This window comes from Mustela putorius, unplaced genomic scaffold, assembly GCF_011764305.1.
Source record: "Mustela putorius furo isolate JIRA1106 unplaced genomic scaffold, ASM1176430v1.1 tig00003903_pilon_pilon_pilon, whole genome shotgun sequence".
In the NCBI taxonomy this organism is placed as follows: domain Eukaryota; kingdom Metazoa; phylum Chordata; class Mammalia; order Carnivora; family Mustelidae; genus Mustela; species Mustela putorius.
Window position 1 is genome coordinate 3,485,482 of NW_025422051.1, and position 17,528 is coordinate 3,503,009.

A 17,528-nucleotide genomic window follows, 5' to 3' on the forward strand; every position below is an offset into this window, starting at 1 on the left:
TTGTCCTACAGATTTAAAGTAACTTTGGTTAAAATTGCAGCATGATTGGGGTGCCTGTGGGGCTCAGTCAGTTAAGTGTCTGACCCTTGATTTCTGCTCAGGTCATGATCTCAGGGTCATGAGATGAAGCCCCATACTGGGCTCTGTGCTGGGTCACAGAGCCTGCTTCAGATTCTCTCTCTCCCTCTCCATCTGCCCCCCACCCCTCAGGCTGGCTCCTGTGTGCATGCACTGCACACTTTAAAAAAACAATATAATGAGTTTTTAATGTAGATAGAGTTAAGCTGACTCTAAAACTTATATGGAAGGCTAAAGGAACTAGAATAGCTAATAAAATTTTTAAAAAGATTGTATTTATTTGACTGGCAGAACACAAGTAAGCAGAGTGGCAGGCAGAGGGAGAAGCAGACTTCTCCCTGAGCAAGGAGCCTGATGCGGGGCTCAAACCCAAGACCCTGGGATCATGACCTGAGCTGGAGGGAGATGCTTAACCAACTGAGCCACCCAGGTACCCCTAGCCAAGACGGTTTTGGAAAAGGACAAAATTGGAGAAATCACACTACTCAGGTTTTTTGTTTTTTTTTTTTTTTTAGATTTTATTTATTTATTTGACAGAGAGCAATCACAAGTAGATGGAGAGGCAGGCAGAGAGAGAGAGAGAGGGAAGCAGGCTCCCTGCTGAGCAGAGAGCCCGATGTGGGACTCAATCCCAGGACCCTGAGATCATGACCTGAGCCGAAGGCAGTGGCTTAACCCACTGAGCCACCCAGGTGCCCCCAGTTTTAAAGCTAATTAATAGTGACAGAAATCAGATCAGTGTTTTCCTGGGGATGAAGGCAGACATACAGAGGGACCAAAGGAAAGGATTACCAAGAGACACAGGGCAAGTCTTGGGGTGGTGGACAGATTCATTATCTTGCTTGTGCTGTTGGTTTCCTTAATGTATATACGTCAAATTTATCAAATTGTACACTTGAAATACGTGTAGGTCAATTATGATTCAGTAAAGCTATTTTTAGAAAGATTTTATTTATCTGAAAGAGATCAAATGAGCATGAATTGGGAGGAGTGGCCGAGGGAGAGGGAGAAGCAGGCTCCCCACTGAGCAGGGAGCCCAGTGTAGGGCTTGATCTCAGGACCCTGGGATCATGACCTGAGCTGAAACCAGAGACTTCACTGACTGAGCCACCCAGATGCCCCTCAGTAAAGCTGTTTTTAAAAAAGTATTCTAATAAGTGATATATGGCTTCTACATTTATTAGGTGGCAGTTGGAATCATGGATTTTGCCAGTGTTTAATTCCTACCCTCCAGTAATATTTTAGCTTGCAAAAAATAGCATGTATGAAGAGTAATGTGAAGGTAGGTTAGCACTGCAGTATATTTTTTAAGTTTATGATGAAAATAAAAAGGAACATAATCATAGTAAGTCATTACTAAGACATTATTTATTAGTTTTTTGAAACTTCAGGTATAGTAAGTATGGAATGTGCAACAGACATGGCCCCCCCCCCGTCCCCTTCTAGCAATTTGCAAAGAATCAAGAGGCTGGTTGACATCTGAACAGTTCTCTCTACTTCTATAATACCTTTGCGGAAGGCATTTTAGTATGTTATCAAAACGACCTGTAACCCCTTATTAAAATGTTTTACCTTTTAAAAATTGGGAAAAAATTAACCCTATTAATAGCATCATTTCTTTAATTTTTTGTAACTAGATTGAAATTTCAGCTCTAGAATTTTCTACGTGTCTTCAAAAGTTTCTCCAGTAGGAAAGAAGGCCTGCCACTCATCCCACATAGGGATAGGGAGGAATTCCTTTGACCCCCAGGCCAGTTATCTGTTAAAAAAGAAAAGAGAAAAACTTTGCTAAAAAGTAGTTCACAAGTATTTTTCAAAAGCATTTTTATGATTTATAATAATATATTTAGCCACCAATTATCCTTGTTTTATTTCCTATCTTAAAAAGGAATTACTTGATTAGGGCAGGTTCAACTCAAATATTCACATTGATAATAATCCAACTAGCAACCATCTGCCATTAATTTGGATTTTTAAAGCTTTTATTTATTTATTTATCTGACAGAGAGAGAGTGAGAGAGAGACAGCAAGAAAGGGGGAACACACGCAGGGGGAGTGGGAGAGGGAGAAGCAGGCTTCCCGCTGAGCAGGCAGCCCAGTGTGGGGGTCTGGATCCTAGGACCCTGGGATCATGACCTGAGCCAAAGGCAGATGCTGAACGACTGAGCCACCCAGGCGCCCCAATTAACTTGGATTTACAAGTGAATTTATTTCTACCATCTTCCTATTTCTTTTCTTTTTTCAAAGATTTTATTTGTCGGAGAGCGAGCGAGCACAAGCAGGGGGAATGGCAGGGAGAGGGAGAAGCAGGCTTCCTGCTCAGCAGGATCGATGCAGGCTCGATCCTAGTTACCCTGGGATCATGACCTGAGCCAAAGGCAGATGCTTAACAGACTGAGTCACTCAGGCGTACTGCAAAGCAGGCTAAACACATTATCTTGGACTTACAGTCCAAGAAATCTAGATAAAATGTTTTTAAAAATCTAGCACGATGAGCTTAAAAAATGGGTGGCTTGGTTAAACATCTGCCTTTGGCTCAGGTCATGACCTCAGAGTCTTGAGATCAAGCCCTGGGTCAGGATTTTCTCTCTCCCCCTCTGCCCTTCCTGCCCAACTTGTATGTGCACATACACACACACATGCGTGCTCTCTCTCTCTCTCTCAAAAATGCTAAATAGAATTATGTTTTGGAAGTATGAAAAAGCACTAACTGGGTCATCTGGGTGGCTCAGTCAATTGGGTGTCTGCTTTTGGCTCAGGTCATGATCCCTGGGGGGATCCAGCCCTGCATCAGGCTCCCTGATCAGTGGGGAGTCTGCTTCTCCTTCTCCCTTTACCCCTCTCCTTGCTCATGCACGCGCTCTCTCTCTCTCTTTCGTCGTCTCAAATAAATAAAATAAAAAAAGAAAAGAAAAAGCAGTAATCACTCAGTTACATAGCCAAGGATCTCCCACCTCTCCCTCAAAATAAAAGAAAGAGCCAGATCACCTTGAAGATCCCACCAGCTTCAGGCTGCTGCAGAAGACCCTCGGGATCCATTCCGTCCCGGGCACAGGTCACATACATTTCAGAGTAGTCCTTCCCTCCGAAGCAGCATGAGGTTGTTTTAACAACAGGCAACTTCACAGTTTGGAGTCTTTTCCCTAGCAGCAAATATTTTATTGAAAGCCCAACTCTAGCAAATTTCCAACCTGCACAACCATTTGGGACCCCTTGCAGAACATCAGCGATATTCAAAAAGCTTTGTGGAGGTCATTTAACCAACCTTCCCTGACAATCTGTTTTGGCCAGAAAGACTTACCTCCACAGGAAAAGAAGTTCTGACTCTAAGTTTGGGGCACTATCTTGGGCCTTTATTTCCAAAGTTATCCTACTGAGACCTCTGAATGTATCTCTAGATAACGTTATTAGTAATGGAGTTCCTCTAGTCGCTAGTGTCTCATTTTTTCTAGACATGGCAGGGATTTTTTTTTTTTAATTTTGCTGCAGGCTTACCTGTCTCAGGGTCTAAACGAATCACTCTCCCTCCATTGTAACAGGCAACCCAGAGCTTCCCCTCCACATCGATACACATCCCATCTGGAATTTGCTCTTCTTTCTCCAGCTTGTAAATACTTCTGCGGTTGGCTAGGGTTAGAAAAACAAACACACACAGAACAAAACAACAGGCCACTCAACACTGAGCATCAGACCAGGAGCTCTCCAGCTGGCTGTAAATCCTTATCACTTTTGCTGATCCGGGGTCTGGCATGTGGGATGGTTCAGAAGAATTCTAACTCTAAAACAAAAAATGTCCAGGGCGCGTGGTGGCTCAGTCACTTTAGCATCTGCCTTTGGCTCAGGTCATGATCCCGGGGTCCCGGGATTGAGCCCTGCCTTGGGCTCTCTGCTCCTGCTTCTCCCTCTCCCTCTGCCTGCCACTTCCCCTGCTTGCGCTCTCTTTCTCAGATAAAGAAATAAAATCTTAAAAAAAAATTTTTAGGGGCGCCTGGGTGACTCAGTGGGTTAAAGCCTCTGCTTTCGGCTCAGGTCATGATCCCAGGGTCCTGGGATCGAGCCCCGCATCGGGCTCTCTGCTCAGCAGGGAGTCTGCTTCCTCCTCTCTCTCTCTCTCTGCCTGCCTCTCTGACTACTTGTGATCTCTCTGTCAAATAAATAAAAAAAAAAATTAAAAAAAATTTTTAAAAAAATAAAACAAAAATGTCCAGAAACATGAGTGGGCACTCCTCAAACTAAGATTTTTTTGCCACATGATTTGGGGGTGATTACACTCTCTTTAGTTTGGGTACAGACATTATTTGTCTAAGCGGGAAAGAAGGAAGTAGAATTCTTTTTTTAAGATTTTATTTATTTATTTGACAGAGAGAGAGAGCGAGCGAGCGAGCACAAGCAGGGGGAGCAGCAGGCGGGGTGGGGGGGGAGGGCGAAGCAGGCTTCCCGCTGAGCAGGGAGCCTGATGCGGGGTGGGATCCCAGGACCCTGGGATCATGACCTGAGCTGAAGGCAGACGCTTAACAACTGAGCCACCCAGGCGCCCCTAGAATTCTTAATAAAAAACAGTAGCTCTTTTTGAGGTTGAGCTGAACTGAAACCCTGCATACCCCGCTTGGAGACATTTCGGTCTGTGGTTAGACCTTTGCTGCTTTCCTTATAAAAATGACGACTTTGATTACCTCCAAGATCTAGAAGGCCACTTAATGGTACCATGTGAACGGTTCCTATGCAAAAACTAGTAAGACGTGTGTGTTCTGTTTCTGTCTGACCGAAACTCCAAGATCTAGAAGGCCACTTAATGGTACCATGTGAACAGTTCCTACGCAAAAACTAGTAAGACGTGTGCATTCTGTTTCTGTCTGACCGAATGTTCCAAAATCATCCTATCAAAACATAATATTAAAGAGCTTATTTCTGAAAGGAGGGGTGTTCTGGAGCCCACTGGCTGGCCCGAAAGGGGGAAATCACAGTATACAAATAAACAAACAAACCCATAAAACCCCATCAAACCCCAGAGGAACTTTACACTACAAAATCCAGGTCATTGTAGTAACTGCATTGAGGTACAGTGAAAAAAAAATGTTAAAACCATGTGTCGGTAAAAACAGTCATAAAAAAGGCACTCTATATTTCAAAGTAAAACATCCGTACTGAAATAACCTGTCTCTCATTAAATCTACACGCGAGGCTGTGATCCACCCCCCACCCCCCGCCCCAAGTCATTTTTATTACTGTGTTTGCTCTGGCGGTTTGGCACCTTTCACGAAACAGTTTCAAGTGCTCCCTCCTAAATTTTTCTCAAGAATTTCTTCCCTCCCTGTTCCCACCTACAGCTCATGTCAAACCCACTGACGGAATTGAACACTCAGCAGCTACTGTTTAAACTCTTCTATTTGGGAAGATTATTAATTCGCCTCTGAGTAGTTCCCTCTGGTTAACTCAAGGACACAGGAGCAATTGCAACCCCCCAACCTTAGCTTCCCGTTCCTTTTTCTCATTCTGCTGTGCATTATCTGCCGATAGGCGCCTCTAGTAGGACAGGATCCATTGCATAGCAAGTCCCTTTTGAGGGACGGTGGCAAGAAGCGGGGGAAGGATCTATCCCTATTTTGCCAATGGTGGCCAGAGTCAGGTGTACCGAGGGCGCTGGTTTGATTGGCAGCCTAGTCGAGTCTGGGCAATTATGACTCTATTGGAATTATCACATCCGCCACCTCCTTCATTTGACAAGTATGGGTCTTTCCATGCGAGTCGAGGAAGAAGAGGCAGCTTCCCGGCTAACCACATATGAAAAAAAATCCCAGCAGTAATAAGAAGAATAATGAAAAAGTACGTACAGATCTTTCCTGTATGTAGGTCATAGTCAAAGGCATCCACCGAGTAGGACAGACTGTCGATGTAATAGAAGATTTTGTGGTCCAGGGACCAATCCAAACCATTGGAGATGTCCACCTGGTCAAAATACTTTTCCACGTGGTGGTCAGGAAAGAGGGAGTACAGGGACCCCTGGTGCCGCTCCAGAACCGCGGGGGCTGTCTCCTCGGCCATGGTGCCTACAAGACCCCCAAAACACTGAGTTTAGCTGCATAGCACCTTGTCCCATGCCCTACAGCACCTTTTATGACCAGGGTTCCTTTCCCATCATGAAGTCAAGGAAACTAGGGACAAATGGGTGGCTCAGTCGGTTAAGCATCTGCCTTCGGCTCAGGTCATGATCCCAGTATCCTGGGATGGGGTCTAACATGCCTCCCTGCTCAGCGGGGAGCCCTGTTTTTCCCTCTGCCTCTGCCCCTCCCCTCTGCTTGTTCTCTCTCCCTCTCATTCTCTCTCTCTGTCAAAATAAATACATAAAATATTAAAAAAAATAAAAATTATTCTATTCAAGGAAACTATTCTGCAATCCCAATCTGGGTCCTATATTAAAAAAAAAAAAAAGACAACTGCCTTGCTTATGATGCCAATGAAAATTACACCAACAGGTCTGGTTCCGGATAAGGAGGAGTCCATTTCCACCAACCCCACTTTCTCCCACTGAGTGCAACTGTACAATCTGGACAAAACACCCAGTGGGCTACTTGAGAAACTCCGACAAGTAAAAATATCGGGCAGCTCAGGGAAGACCAGCAGAACTTGCAGTGCCGCCTAACTGGTGGCGAGTTCTCCATTTTATCCTCCAGTATGTCCCAGCCTGACCTCAATGCAGCCTCCAACTTGGAAGCGAGCACCGCGGTGAAGACTGAGAGCCAAGAGAAACCCTCTCGATCTGGCTCAAGGAGCAAATGAGGAAACTCCTGAGGCTCGGAGAGTGGAAGAAATGCCCTGGTTCTTTTCCACTCCTTTCTCCAGTCCCCACGCTCTGCAGCAAGGGGAGTGACGGCAGAGTGGCGGGTACAAGGGAAGCGCAGGAATCAAGACTCAGGGGAAGGGGACATTGCTCTCCTGCTGGAGCTCCAAAAGGGCAGAACCAAACACTGCTGCTTTTTTTTTTTTTTAATTTTTTTAATTTTTTACTTATTTGGCAGAGAGAGAGATCACAAGCAGGCAGAGAGAGAGAGAGAGGCAGAAGCAGGCTCCCTGCCGAGCAGAAAGCCCGACGCAGGGCTGGATCCCAGGACCCTGAGATCATGACCCGAGCTGAAGGCAGAGGCTTAACCCACTGAGCCACCCAGGCACCCCCAAACACTGCTGCTTTTATGCTCGATCTCTCTCTCTCTCTCTCCTGCTGCTACTTGGCTCTGGAGAGAGCGCTGTCCTAGAGATGGGTGGGTTCCGGAATGACAAGGACAGCCCAAGGAAAATGGAAAGTACCTAGAGACAGTCAAGAGGGACTTCGTTCAGGAATGCAATTCCATAAGGTTGTTTATGATCTCCTGGGCTCATCTTTTACTGGTACGCGCAGGACTCTGGTATTAATTAGCATACCAAAGACTGAGAATGCAGCTGTGGTTGGAACTCCTAAGTCTCAGGGCGGCCACTGAGTGGCCCACATGGGGGCCAGATCTTAATGGCAGCTCAGAGAGAGCAGGCTAGAGCTTTTCTGGTAAACCTTCTGAACCTAAGCATATACAGATCGCTCATGAGGACAAATGTATCAACATTCTCCGCAGGATTTAAAGACCAAGGGTCTCAAAATAATAGTCACAAAGTCACACATATTATCCAATATGACTTGTAATGCAAAGAAGCAATGCAAAGAAGTCAAAACACAACAAAGGGCCAACTAAAAATTTTAGAACTGAAAAAGAAAATAAATGAAATAGAGAAACTGCCTAGATGGATTTTGCTAGCAGGCTAGAGATGACAAAGGAAAAGAGTTAGTGTAGTGAATGACAGGTCAAAAGAGATTATCCAGGGGCGCTTGGCTGACTCAGTGAGTAGAGCATGTGATTTTTGATCTTGTGGTTGTTTGTTTGAGCCCCATATTGGGCCTAGAGAGTACTTTAAAAAAAACCTAAAATCTTAAAATATATATAAAAGGAAATTATCCAATGTGGACAACATTGCAAAAAACTATAGATTCAAGCTGAGCAAGCCCCAAACAGGAGATAATCCCAAAGAAATCTATACCCAGACACATCAAAATCAAAATTCTGAAACCAAAGTCAAATAGAAATCCCTAAGAAAGAAAGAAAAATAACATATGACATATAGATAAATAATGATTTCAATAACTGTTGATATTTTACGAGGAGCCACGGAGGTCAGAAGGAAGTGATGCACTTTTTTTTTCTTTTTCTTAAGTAGGTTCCTTGCCCAGTGCAGGGCCCAGCAGGGGGCCTTGAACTCATGACCCTGAGATCAAGACCTGAGCTGAGATCAAGAGTCAAGACACATAATGGACTGAGCCACCCAGACGCCCTGGAAGGCACACATTTTTCATTTGCCGAAAGAGGAAAAAACAAACTGTCAGACTAGTATTTTATATTCAGTGAAAATTCTTTCAAGAATGAAGGTGAAATAAAGATATTCTCATATGAAGTAAAACTGGGAGAATTCACAGCCAGCAGACCTGCTCTAACAGAATTGCTAAAGGGAAGGGAAATGATACCAAAAGGAAGCTTGGAACATCAGAATGAAGGAAGAACAACAGAACCAGTAAATATAATAGGGTGTTCTTCTCCTTTAAGTTCTTGAAAATATTTCTTTTCTTTTGTTGACGATTCCATTTTTTAAAGATTTTTTATTTTTAAGTAATCTCTATACCCAACGTGGGCTTGAACTCACAACCCCAAGATCAAGAGTCCCATGCTCCACCAACTGAGCCAGCCAGGCACCCCAGTTCTTTAAAATATTTCTGATGGTTAAAAGCAAGAATTACGTTTTCTCAGGGGATTTATATGTATGTCTATAAAGGGAACTATAGCATAAAGAAGTGTTCATCAAAGTGGTAAATCTTGGTTCTAGACAGCCTGCAAAAAGTTAACTGTGTATTTTTCAATCCCTTCAGAAACCCTTAAAAAAACACACAGAGAGATACAGCGAAAGATCACTATGAGTAAATTAAAATCGAATTCTAAAAGAAGGTTCACTCAACTGAAACGGAGGCAGGAAAGGGGAAACGGGAGGAACAAAAAATACAGGGAGAAAGAAGAGAAAACAAATAACAAAATGGTAGATCTAAGTCAAAGCATATTAATAATTACACTAAATACACTAAATGTAAAGAACCTAAATACATTAATTAAGTTATTGTTAAGACAAATTTTGTAAAAGCCCAGCTATTTTCTGGTTATAAGAAACTCATTTCAGGGGCGCCTGGGTGGCTCAGTGGGTTAATGCCTCTGCCTTCGGCTCAGGTCATGATCCCAGGGTCCTGGGATCGAGCCCCGCATCGGGCTCTCTGCTCAGCCAGGAGCCTGCTTCCTCCTCTCTCTGCCTGCCTCTCTGCTTACTTGTGATCTCTCTCTGTCAAATAAATAAATAAAATCTTAAAAAAAAAAAAAAAGAAACTCATTTCAGATATAGGGATACAGACCGTGTAAAAGTGAAAGGATGGGAAAAGCTATACCACGCAAATACTGATTAAAATATTAGCTGGAGGGGCTATGTTAACATCAGACAAAATATACTTAGAGCGAAGACAATTATCAGGGATACATGAAGGTCCTACATATCGCGAAAATGGTCAATTCACCAAGGAGACATAGCAATCCTAAATTCGTACGTGCTTACCAACAGAGCTTCAAAATACACAAAGCCAAAATCAGAACTGAAAAGAGAAATAGACAATTCCATAATTACAGCTGGAGATGTCAGTATCCTTCTCTCAGTAACAGACACAAGTATATAGAAAAATCAGCAAAGAAACAAAACTGAACAGCATCAACCAATCTAAGTGACATTTACCAAACACTCCACTCAACAGCGGCAGAGCACACATTCTTCTCAAGCGCACCACAGGATAGTCCCTTAGACTTGAGTGTGATCTTGGGGGACAGAGCAGAGTTTGACTGTAATGAAGAAACTGGGAAGCTCATCTAGTATACCAAGTTCCATATGAAATAAGAATGAATTAAAAGAAAATGGACAAAAGTTGGGAAGCTTGAATAGCAAGCAGGACAGGGTAAATCCTCCCAGGGGAGAAGGATTTCACGCAGCAGTTTCTGGCTATAGGGCAATTGGGTTTGTTTTACTAATATTCCGTGCCCCCCGACCCTGCCTGCCTCACAGAAAGAGATGCCTGTAACATGCATGTGAATTCCGCACTGCTTGGAAAGGGTTCTACCTCAGTGGGAAAGAACATGCTGGAGCCCTGGCTCGTATGTCACTATCTAATAGTGGACACAGTAGTGGATGTGGTGACACCTTCAGGATTCTTCTTCTTCTTTTTAAAAAAGATTTTATTTATTTATTTGATAGAGAAGAGAGATAGCAAGAGAGGGATACACAAGCAGGGGGAGTGGGAGAGGGAGAAGCAGGCTGCTGAGCAGAGAGCCTGGTGTGGGACTGGATCTCAGGATCCCGGGATCATGACCTGAGCCAAAGGCAGATGCTTAACCACTGAGCCACCCAGGTGCCTCACCTTCAGGATTCGACCCACCACCTCAAGACTCCATCACGCCATCAAATGACCCTACCCTTTTCTGGTCCAGGGACACCTCCTAGCACTTGCTGAAAGCTAGGAACTCTCTAGAAAAAGGTTCTCAGGTGCTTCTAGCAGATGCTCGTGACCAGTCTGCACACCCACAATTTTCCCTACAATTTTAAGGGGTCCCCTCAGGGCACAAGTTAAGAACTGGGGACTCCAGGCTAAGGACTCAGGCTTCTGAGGACACCTTTATCTTGTCTCTCAAAGTGCCACAGAACTGTCAACTGCAGCCATGAGGGAGAGAGAAAATCAATTTCAACAGCAGGTGGGACATCCAATCATATTTCCTTATCTTGCAGAAATTAGTGGCAGAAGGGCTTCCAACAGATTCTCTTCTTGAATCTTTCAACCTGTCCTGGACTAGATCTGTGGTTGTGTCAAGCCCGGGAAGACGGGAAGCAAGCCACAGCTCAGACCTCGAGTACCTTCCATGCGGAAAGCGGATGGAGCCACGGCAGCAAGGTTTGAGGGGATGGGGTGAGGAGGTGGACATAGCAGGTATTGGAATCAACTCTGGCTAGCTTGTTATGAGGGGAAGTAAATGAAAACATACGTGAAATGCATTATTTAATTGGAAACTAGAGTTAACCTTTACAGAAAGCTGGACATAAGCCATTGTCCAACCATCCCAGTCAGCATTGGTTCAAGCAAGAATCATCAACAAATGTGAAACCCAAGGGAGACGTTTTGATGAGGACCTGGACATTTGGTCGGTCTTAAAGCATCTCCCCCTGTGTTGTGGGGAGCCTCCAAGATGGCCGCAAATGATCCCTGCCTCCCAGTGTTCACACCCTTTGGATACAGTCCCTTCTATCACCGCGTGACCAACAGCACATGACAGAAGCGACCTTCTGTCACTTCCGAGATTGGTTATAGTAAGACTGTAGCCTGTCTTGGGTGTCCTCATTCTCTCTCTTTCTCATCACTCGCCCTGGGGGAAGCCATGTTCTGGGCAGCCCTACAGAGAGGCCCAGGTAGTAAGACTTCCCGAAGCCTCCTGCTGGCCCCATGTGAGTGAGCTTGGATGTGAATCTTCTAGGCCGCTTGAGAGACACCAGCCCCGTTCTGAGACTACAACCTCTGCCAACATCTTGACTGCAACTTCATGATACAGCCTTGAACTAGAACCATCTGGCTAAGCCACCCAGATTCTTAACCTTAAGTAACGATGGTGGTAATTTTAACATTTTAAAAATGTTTGTTATTTTAAGCCACTGAATTTCAGGGTAATTTGTTACACAGCAATAGATAACTAATAAACCCCACAACATGTTCATAAATTGCAATTAAAAATAGCAACTAGGGCGCCTGGGTGGCTCAGTGGGTTAAGCCGCTGCCTTCGGCTCAGGTCATGATCGCAGGGTCCTGGGATCGAGTCCCGTATCGGGCTCTCTGCTCAGCAGGGAGCCTGCTTCCCTCTCTCTCTCTGCCTGCCTCTCCATCTGCTTGTGATATCTCTCTGTCAAATAAATAAATAAAATCTTTAAAAAAAAATAGCAACTATGGGGGTGCCTGGGTGGTTCAGTCTGTTAAGTCTTTGACTCTTGCTTTCACCTCAGGTCATGATCTCAGGGTCATAAGATCAAGCCCTGCCAGGGGCTCGCGCTCAGGGCGGAGCTCCTCCGCCCCTCTGCTCCCCCCCACCTCTATCTAAAATAAATAAATAAAATCTCTGAAAAAATAGTAATGATGCAGTAGAGGAAGCTGAGAAGACCTTAACCAGGTGATCCAAACTAACATCACCCATGAGGGACATGGTGTCCAGGTGAGACACCTGGAGAAAGACAGCATGTTACCTCTGCAGTATTCTAGCGACAAATGTACGGCATCAATCTAATCACAAGGAAACATCAGACAAACACAAAAAGAAGAGGAACACGAGGGATGTTCTATTAAAAAAGGGGGGAGTTGTGTGGGACTGTATTCTTCAAACACAGCGGTGTCATAAAAAAACAAGAAAGGCTATGCTCTGTCCCAGATGAAAGAGGTTTAAAGAGACATGTCAACTAAATGGCAATACATAATCCTAGAATGGGTCCCCCACTTGGGAGTGGGCAATGCTGTAAAGGACAGTATTTGGTTCATGGACAAAACGGGAGTACAGATAGGACATCAGTTAAAACCAGAATAATGATGAACTTCTTTAAGTTGGTAACTGTACTGTGGTCATTTTTCTTGGGAAGAACAGGTCTTTTTTCTTGGAAAATTCCCACAGTAGTATCTTTCAGGGTTAAGACGTGATATATGCAACTTACTTCCAAATGATTCTAGAGAAAAGCATGTTTATACACAGAGGGAGCACACAAATAGGACAAAACGTTGATGACAGGTGGATCTAGGTAAAGGGCAGATGTGTGTTGTTCATACTATTTTTACTTTTCTTTCCCTGTAAATTTGAAATTATTTCCAATTTAAAAATCGCCAGTGACCATGAAACCTCTATTTGAAAGCTCATTTAGGGGCTCCTGGGAAGCTTAGTGGGTTAAGCATCTGCCTTCAGCTCAGGTCATGATCCCAGGGTCCTGGGATTGAGCCCGCATCGGGCTCTCTGCTCAATGGGGAGCCCGCTTCTCCCTCTCCCTCTGCCCTCTGCTCCCCCTACCTGTGCTCTCTCTCTGTGTCAAATAAATAAATAAAATCCTTTAAAAAAAGAAAATTTAAAAAGTCTTTAAAGTAACAAAAATTTAAAGATTTAAGAAAATAAAGCTCATTTAAACTACAAAAGGTCCATGCACATTTTGGTCTCTGCCAGAGATGGAAACTTTTGAAAGGGATATTCTGAAATTTTTCTCATGGGATTTAAAACAATTTTTACATTATTTTAAATTTGATTTATTACCTTTAGCAATGAAATTTTAATAGATTTTACTTATTTCTTTAGTGTTTACATTTCCGTTAAGGAAACGCTACCCCCAGTGTGGGACTTGAACTCACGGCCCCAAGATCGAAAGTCACATGCTTTGCCGACTGAGCCAGCCAGGTGCCCCTTGGGATTTTTGTTTTATTTTGTGAAAAGCTACTCAAGTAATAATAAAGGAAGAACCCAAGACGCATTATAAGTAACATTTTCCCAGGACAACTGTGAGACTTAGCCCAAATCAGGCTTTTTCTCCCAAGCTCGGTCCATAGGGGCTGGAGATCAACCGCACCTGCGAAGTATCTCCCAGCGGGATCCACCTTCCCATCGTTGAACCTATTGTTCCTCTTGTCTTCATCTACTGAGGCCAGGGCAACTGCTGAGTGATCTTCCCAGTTCAAAGCACAGAACTTTGTCCCAACAGTGGCCACATAGCCTCCTCCCTGGCGAAGGGCCACGGAGCTGACGGGGGCATCTGCAGAAGCAAAAGCAGCAGTCAGAGGGCAGGAAGGGGGCAAGTGGCCGAGCAGCACTCTGCGGGCACCCCGCCGCCTAGCATCTCCCTTGGAGCAGATTCCAGCTCTTTTGACAATGCGAGTGCCCCCTCCCTTCTGTGGAAAGCCAAAGGCCCCAGAACCGAGTATATTTGTTGATTAGTATCCTTGGGCAGCAGAGATAGGTAACTTAACGGACTGAGTCACCCAGGCACCCCTTGGAAACATTTTCTAAGCACCTAGTCAGTAAGTGCAAGGTGTTGGGTACTCTGGGAGTGGTTCTTGGCTCTAAGTCTTGTTCAGAAGTTGATTCCCACCAATGAGGGGCCCAGGGAATATGCAAGACAGTGCTGAGAGGAGCCCGACCTGCATCCAGAGACTTCTGCCAGCGCACTTCTGTAAGTTCCGAAGTTAACTGATACCAGAAGCCCCTTCCATGCTTTGGGGGTGGTTCTGGATTGGGGTGGGAATATCCCCCTAATGTGTGCACACTGGCAAAGAGGGACTAGGGAACGCATTGGTCCCCCTCCCGCCCCGCCCCCCGGCCCCTGGGGCTCTGAACTCCTCTGGTCCTAGTCACTTTGCCTCTAGTCACACTCACATCCCTGGGTGAATTAAAAAGTTGTTCCCTCTTATTTAAAAAAAAAAAAAAGTTTGAGGTCACCAGCTCTGGAATGAGACTGTCCCAAGGTCACAGGATTTCCTGGTATCTCTTCCCATTAACACAAAACAAGAAGCTTCCTTATCTCTAATCGAGCTCCTACGCTTGGGCCATAGAATGAGAAACCCTTCCTCTGGGAATCACGTGGCCCTGAACAGAATCGTGGTCAAATGCCCTTGGAATTTGTCCTGAATCTTATTTTGTACAGTGAACAGATAGTCGTGCTTGATGCTTTCCAAGTCTGAAAGCTCTTCTTTTTACATTCAAAGAAGGGCTCTGCCTGCTTTTTTTTTTCTTTTTTTCTTTTCTTTTGCCCATTAAGGTCTTGGCCCAACCCAAGGCGACAGCCTTTGCTGGGATCCCCAACGTTTAAAGGCTGGATCTGAAGATGTTAAGGAAAGAGCGTACCGTGCCTGTGCCTCGTCAGCAGCACCAAATGGGGACTCTTGCCCCCCACCCACAGCCGAAGAGGAAAGTACTGACCACCCAAAATTTATTCCTGGGTCCAAGTGGGAGGACACAGAGTGTGGCTAGAGAGAGCATGGCATTCCAGAAGTTTTAAAGCATACCCAGTAGCTTCAATAAGAAGTTCCCTGGGAAATGACACATCAGGTGACCGCGTGTCCCCAGGGAAATGATGGCTGGCTGGGCAGAGCAGGTTGGGGGCTTAGGGGGGCCCTTCATGCTTACCCAGGGTCACTTGCTGCACGCGCTTGCTGAGCGAATCCCACCGGCAAACCTTCTTTGCAGGAATATCTACAAAGAGCAGCGAACTGGATGCCTCCTCCCACACCGGAGACTCCCCACACCGGCAATTCTCCCGCAAAACACACTCGATCTTAATGGAAGACATTGTGAACAGGGAGCTGTCTGGAAGGTAGCAAGAGAGGACAGAAAATGATAATTTTCTGGAGCAAATTCAGCCAAACACATCTGGCTTAAGGCCCTGGGAAGATCCCAGTACAGGCCGAGTTTTTCCTCAGAACTGGAAAAACACGTTCTCTCAATCAGGACAAAATAGGCACGGTGGCAGAAAGAGACTTATAGGACAGTGAAGAGTGAGCTGATAGTCCATAATGTGAAATAACTTCTGATCGACTTAGCCGGGCCTGTTTTCAAGCTATCTTTTAAAAAGAGAGGAAAAATCCCACAACACCGCAGCATCCGTACCTTGATTGTCGGTGACCCTCAGAGAGCTGGCTGCTCGCGGAAGGGAAGGCCGCCCTTTATGCCTGTGCCTTAGCCCCCGAAGGTGCTGGTGCCCGTGGGGTGGGGTGGGGGGGGCGGGCAGCTCCGTCATTCGTGGCCCCTCCCCGCCGGCAGGTCACCAGCTCCCGCCGCCCTCCCCCATCCCCTGATGGTGCCCATTCCCTCCCCCTCAGCCCGCTCAAAGGCCAGAACTTTCCTACTCTGCATTTTTCTAAAGTGCCTTTCTAGAAATATGGTCAGGATATACACTAAGTTAGACCTAACACCCATTTGTCAGCTTGGCACAATGGAAGGGCTGGAGAAGCGGACCCGGTCTGGGCGCCACTGTAGGTACTGACGGCCCCTTGGCTAGTTCTTGCCGCCCAAGGCAGGCACCGTGCCAGGCTGGCAAGGAGACTTGAACTCCACAGGCAGGAACATTCTATGCTGGGAGTTTAGGCCAGAGTGTGACCAGCGAGCAGGGAGAAGAGAAAGAAAAATGATCGGAGAAGGAAGAAGCAAAACAAACAAACAAAACATTACCTAAGAAAGCCCGTGGGAGAGGAAAAGGAGGCAACTTTTCAGGGTCTCCTCTCTTTCCCAAACTCTGCCCAGATGCTGCCCCAAATCATCTGCCTCATCACCCTTCTCCCTTTCTGCTTGGGAGTGGGTGGGCTCACCCACGGATGGGCGAATTCATGACGGGGCGGGAGGGGGCGGGGGGTGGAAGGAAAATAATCTCTGGTTTCATATTCCTTTCGAGAAATTAAATTTTTTTTTTTTTAAAGAAACACAACTCAAATCTTAAATCCCGATGCCAGGATTTGGAAGTCTCGCTGGCTGTTAACAATTTGGCACAGGCTCCAAAGGCCTTCATGTTATCGATCTGAGATAAGGCACAGGATCAGATGAGAAGCGGGACTTTTCCCAATAGCGACTTTTAACCCGAGCTAGGGGCCCTGCAGTCGTCTCTCCCTGCTGCGGCTTCGGAGAGAGGGCACGCGGCGGCAGGTGCCTGTGCAGCACCCGCGGTACCTGTGCGGCAGGGTGGCCTCGGCACAGTTGGGTGGCGCCGCTGCAGCCTTGGGCGACCGCGAGGCCCCGGGAAGCTGAAGGTTGAGCCGGCCTCGTTCCTGGCCGAGCCGAGTGGAGAGCGCGCGGGGCCCGGGTCTTCGGATGGGCAAGGGGGGTAGGGAGCGAGCGGTGTCCTTCCAGCCCGCCCCAGCGACTTTCGATCGTCTGTGGTCAGACCTTTCCTCTCCGGAGAGCGGGCGGAGAGGCCGGTCGGTCCCCGGCGCTCACCGGGCCGGTGACTTCCAGGAGGCGCAAAGGTCAAGCAGCGGAGCGGAAGGGCTGAGCAGGGAAGGAGGCCGCTGGGCAGGTGGGCGGCAGCGGCCTGGAGCGGCGGGCTGGGGACTGCAACCCCCAACGCTGTCCCCCTCCCCCGTGGCTCCCGGAAGAATCCTACAAAGCCTCCCGGGACAGGGGGGCGGGGAAGAGGCTTGGAGCCGGGGGAATCTAAGCCTCGGAGTTTGGACGGAGCGCTAAAGTTTATCTCTTACTTAAACAAGAAAAAAATTGTTAAAATACCTAACAGAGATTGGGGTCGAGGGTCCGGTTAAACACAAGCAGGTCAAAAAGTAAAGAACAAAGCGGTTAAACAAATCC

General features: G+C 46.2%; 1 protein-coding gene across 3 annotated transcripts; it reads right to left on the reverse strand.

Moving 5' to 3' along the window:
- Positions 1 to 1,428: 1,428 nt before the first annotated feature.
- Positions 1,429 to 17,320, reverse strand: RGN (regucalcin). 3 transcript variants are annotated; one of them, XM_004754967.3, is made up of 7 exons: positions 16,896 to 17,320; positions 15,363 to 15,542; positions 13,810 to 13,992; positions 5,910 to 6,125; positions 3,574 to 3,705; positions 3,067 to 3,221; positions 1,429 to 1,837 (listed from the first exon to the last, which is right to left on the reverse strand). In XM_004754967.3, the coding sequence occupies exons 2-7, from the start codon at positions 15,523 to 15,525 to the stop codon at positions 1,787 to 1,789; spliced, it is 900 nt and encodes a 299-aa protein (XP_004755024.1). In that variant the 5' UTR covers positions 15,526 to 15,542; positions 16,896 to 17,320; the 3' UTR covers positions 1,429 to 1,786. The 3 variants fall into 3 exon arrangements, with proteins under 3 accessions (XP_004755024.1, XP_004755025.1, XP_004755023.2); XM_004754968.3 differs by lacking the exon at positions 16,896 to 17,320 and adding an exon at positions 16,404 to 16,528; XM_004754966.3 differs by lacking the exon at positions 16,896 to 17,320 and adding an exon at positions 15,843 to 15,967.
- Between the last annotated feature and the right edge of the window lie 208 nt (positions 17,321 to 17,528).

Bases quoted from the DNA above. Each gene is read 5' to 3' on its own strand.
- RGN (XM_004754967.3), bottom strand. From the start codon at position 15,525: ATGTCTTCCATTAAGATCGAGTGTGTTTTGCGGGAGAATTGCCGGTGT. The intron at 3,706-5,909 runs GTACGTACTTTT...TTCTAACCCTAG, and splicing joins CCTACATACAGGAAAGATCT to CCAACCGCAGAAGTATTTAC. The intron at 3,222-3,573 runs GTAAGCCTGCAG...ATTTGCTGCTAG, and splicing joins TCGTTTAGACCCTGAGACAG to GGAAAAGACTCCAAACTGTG.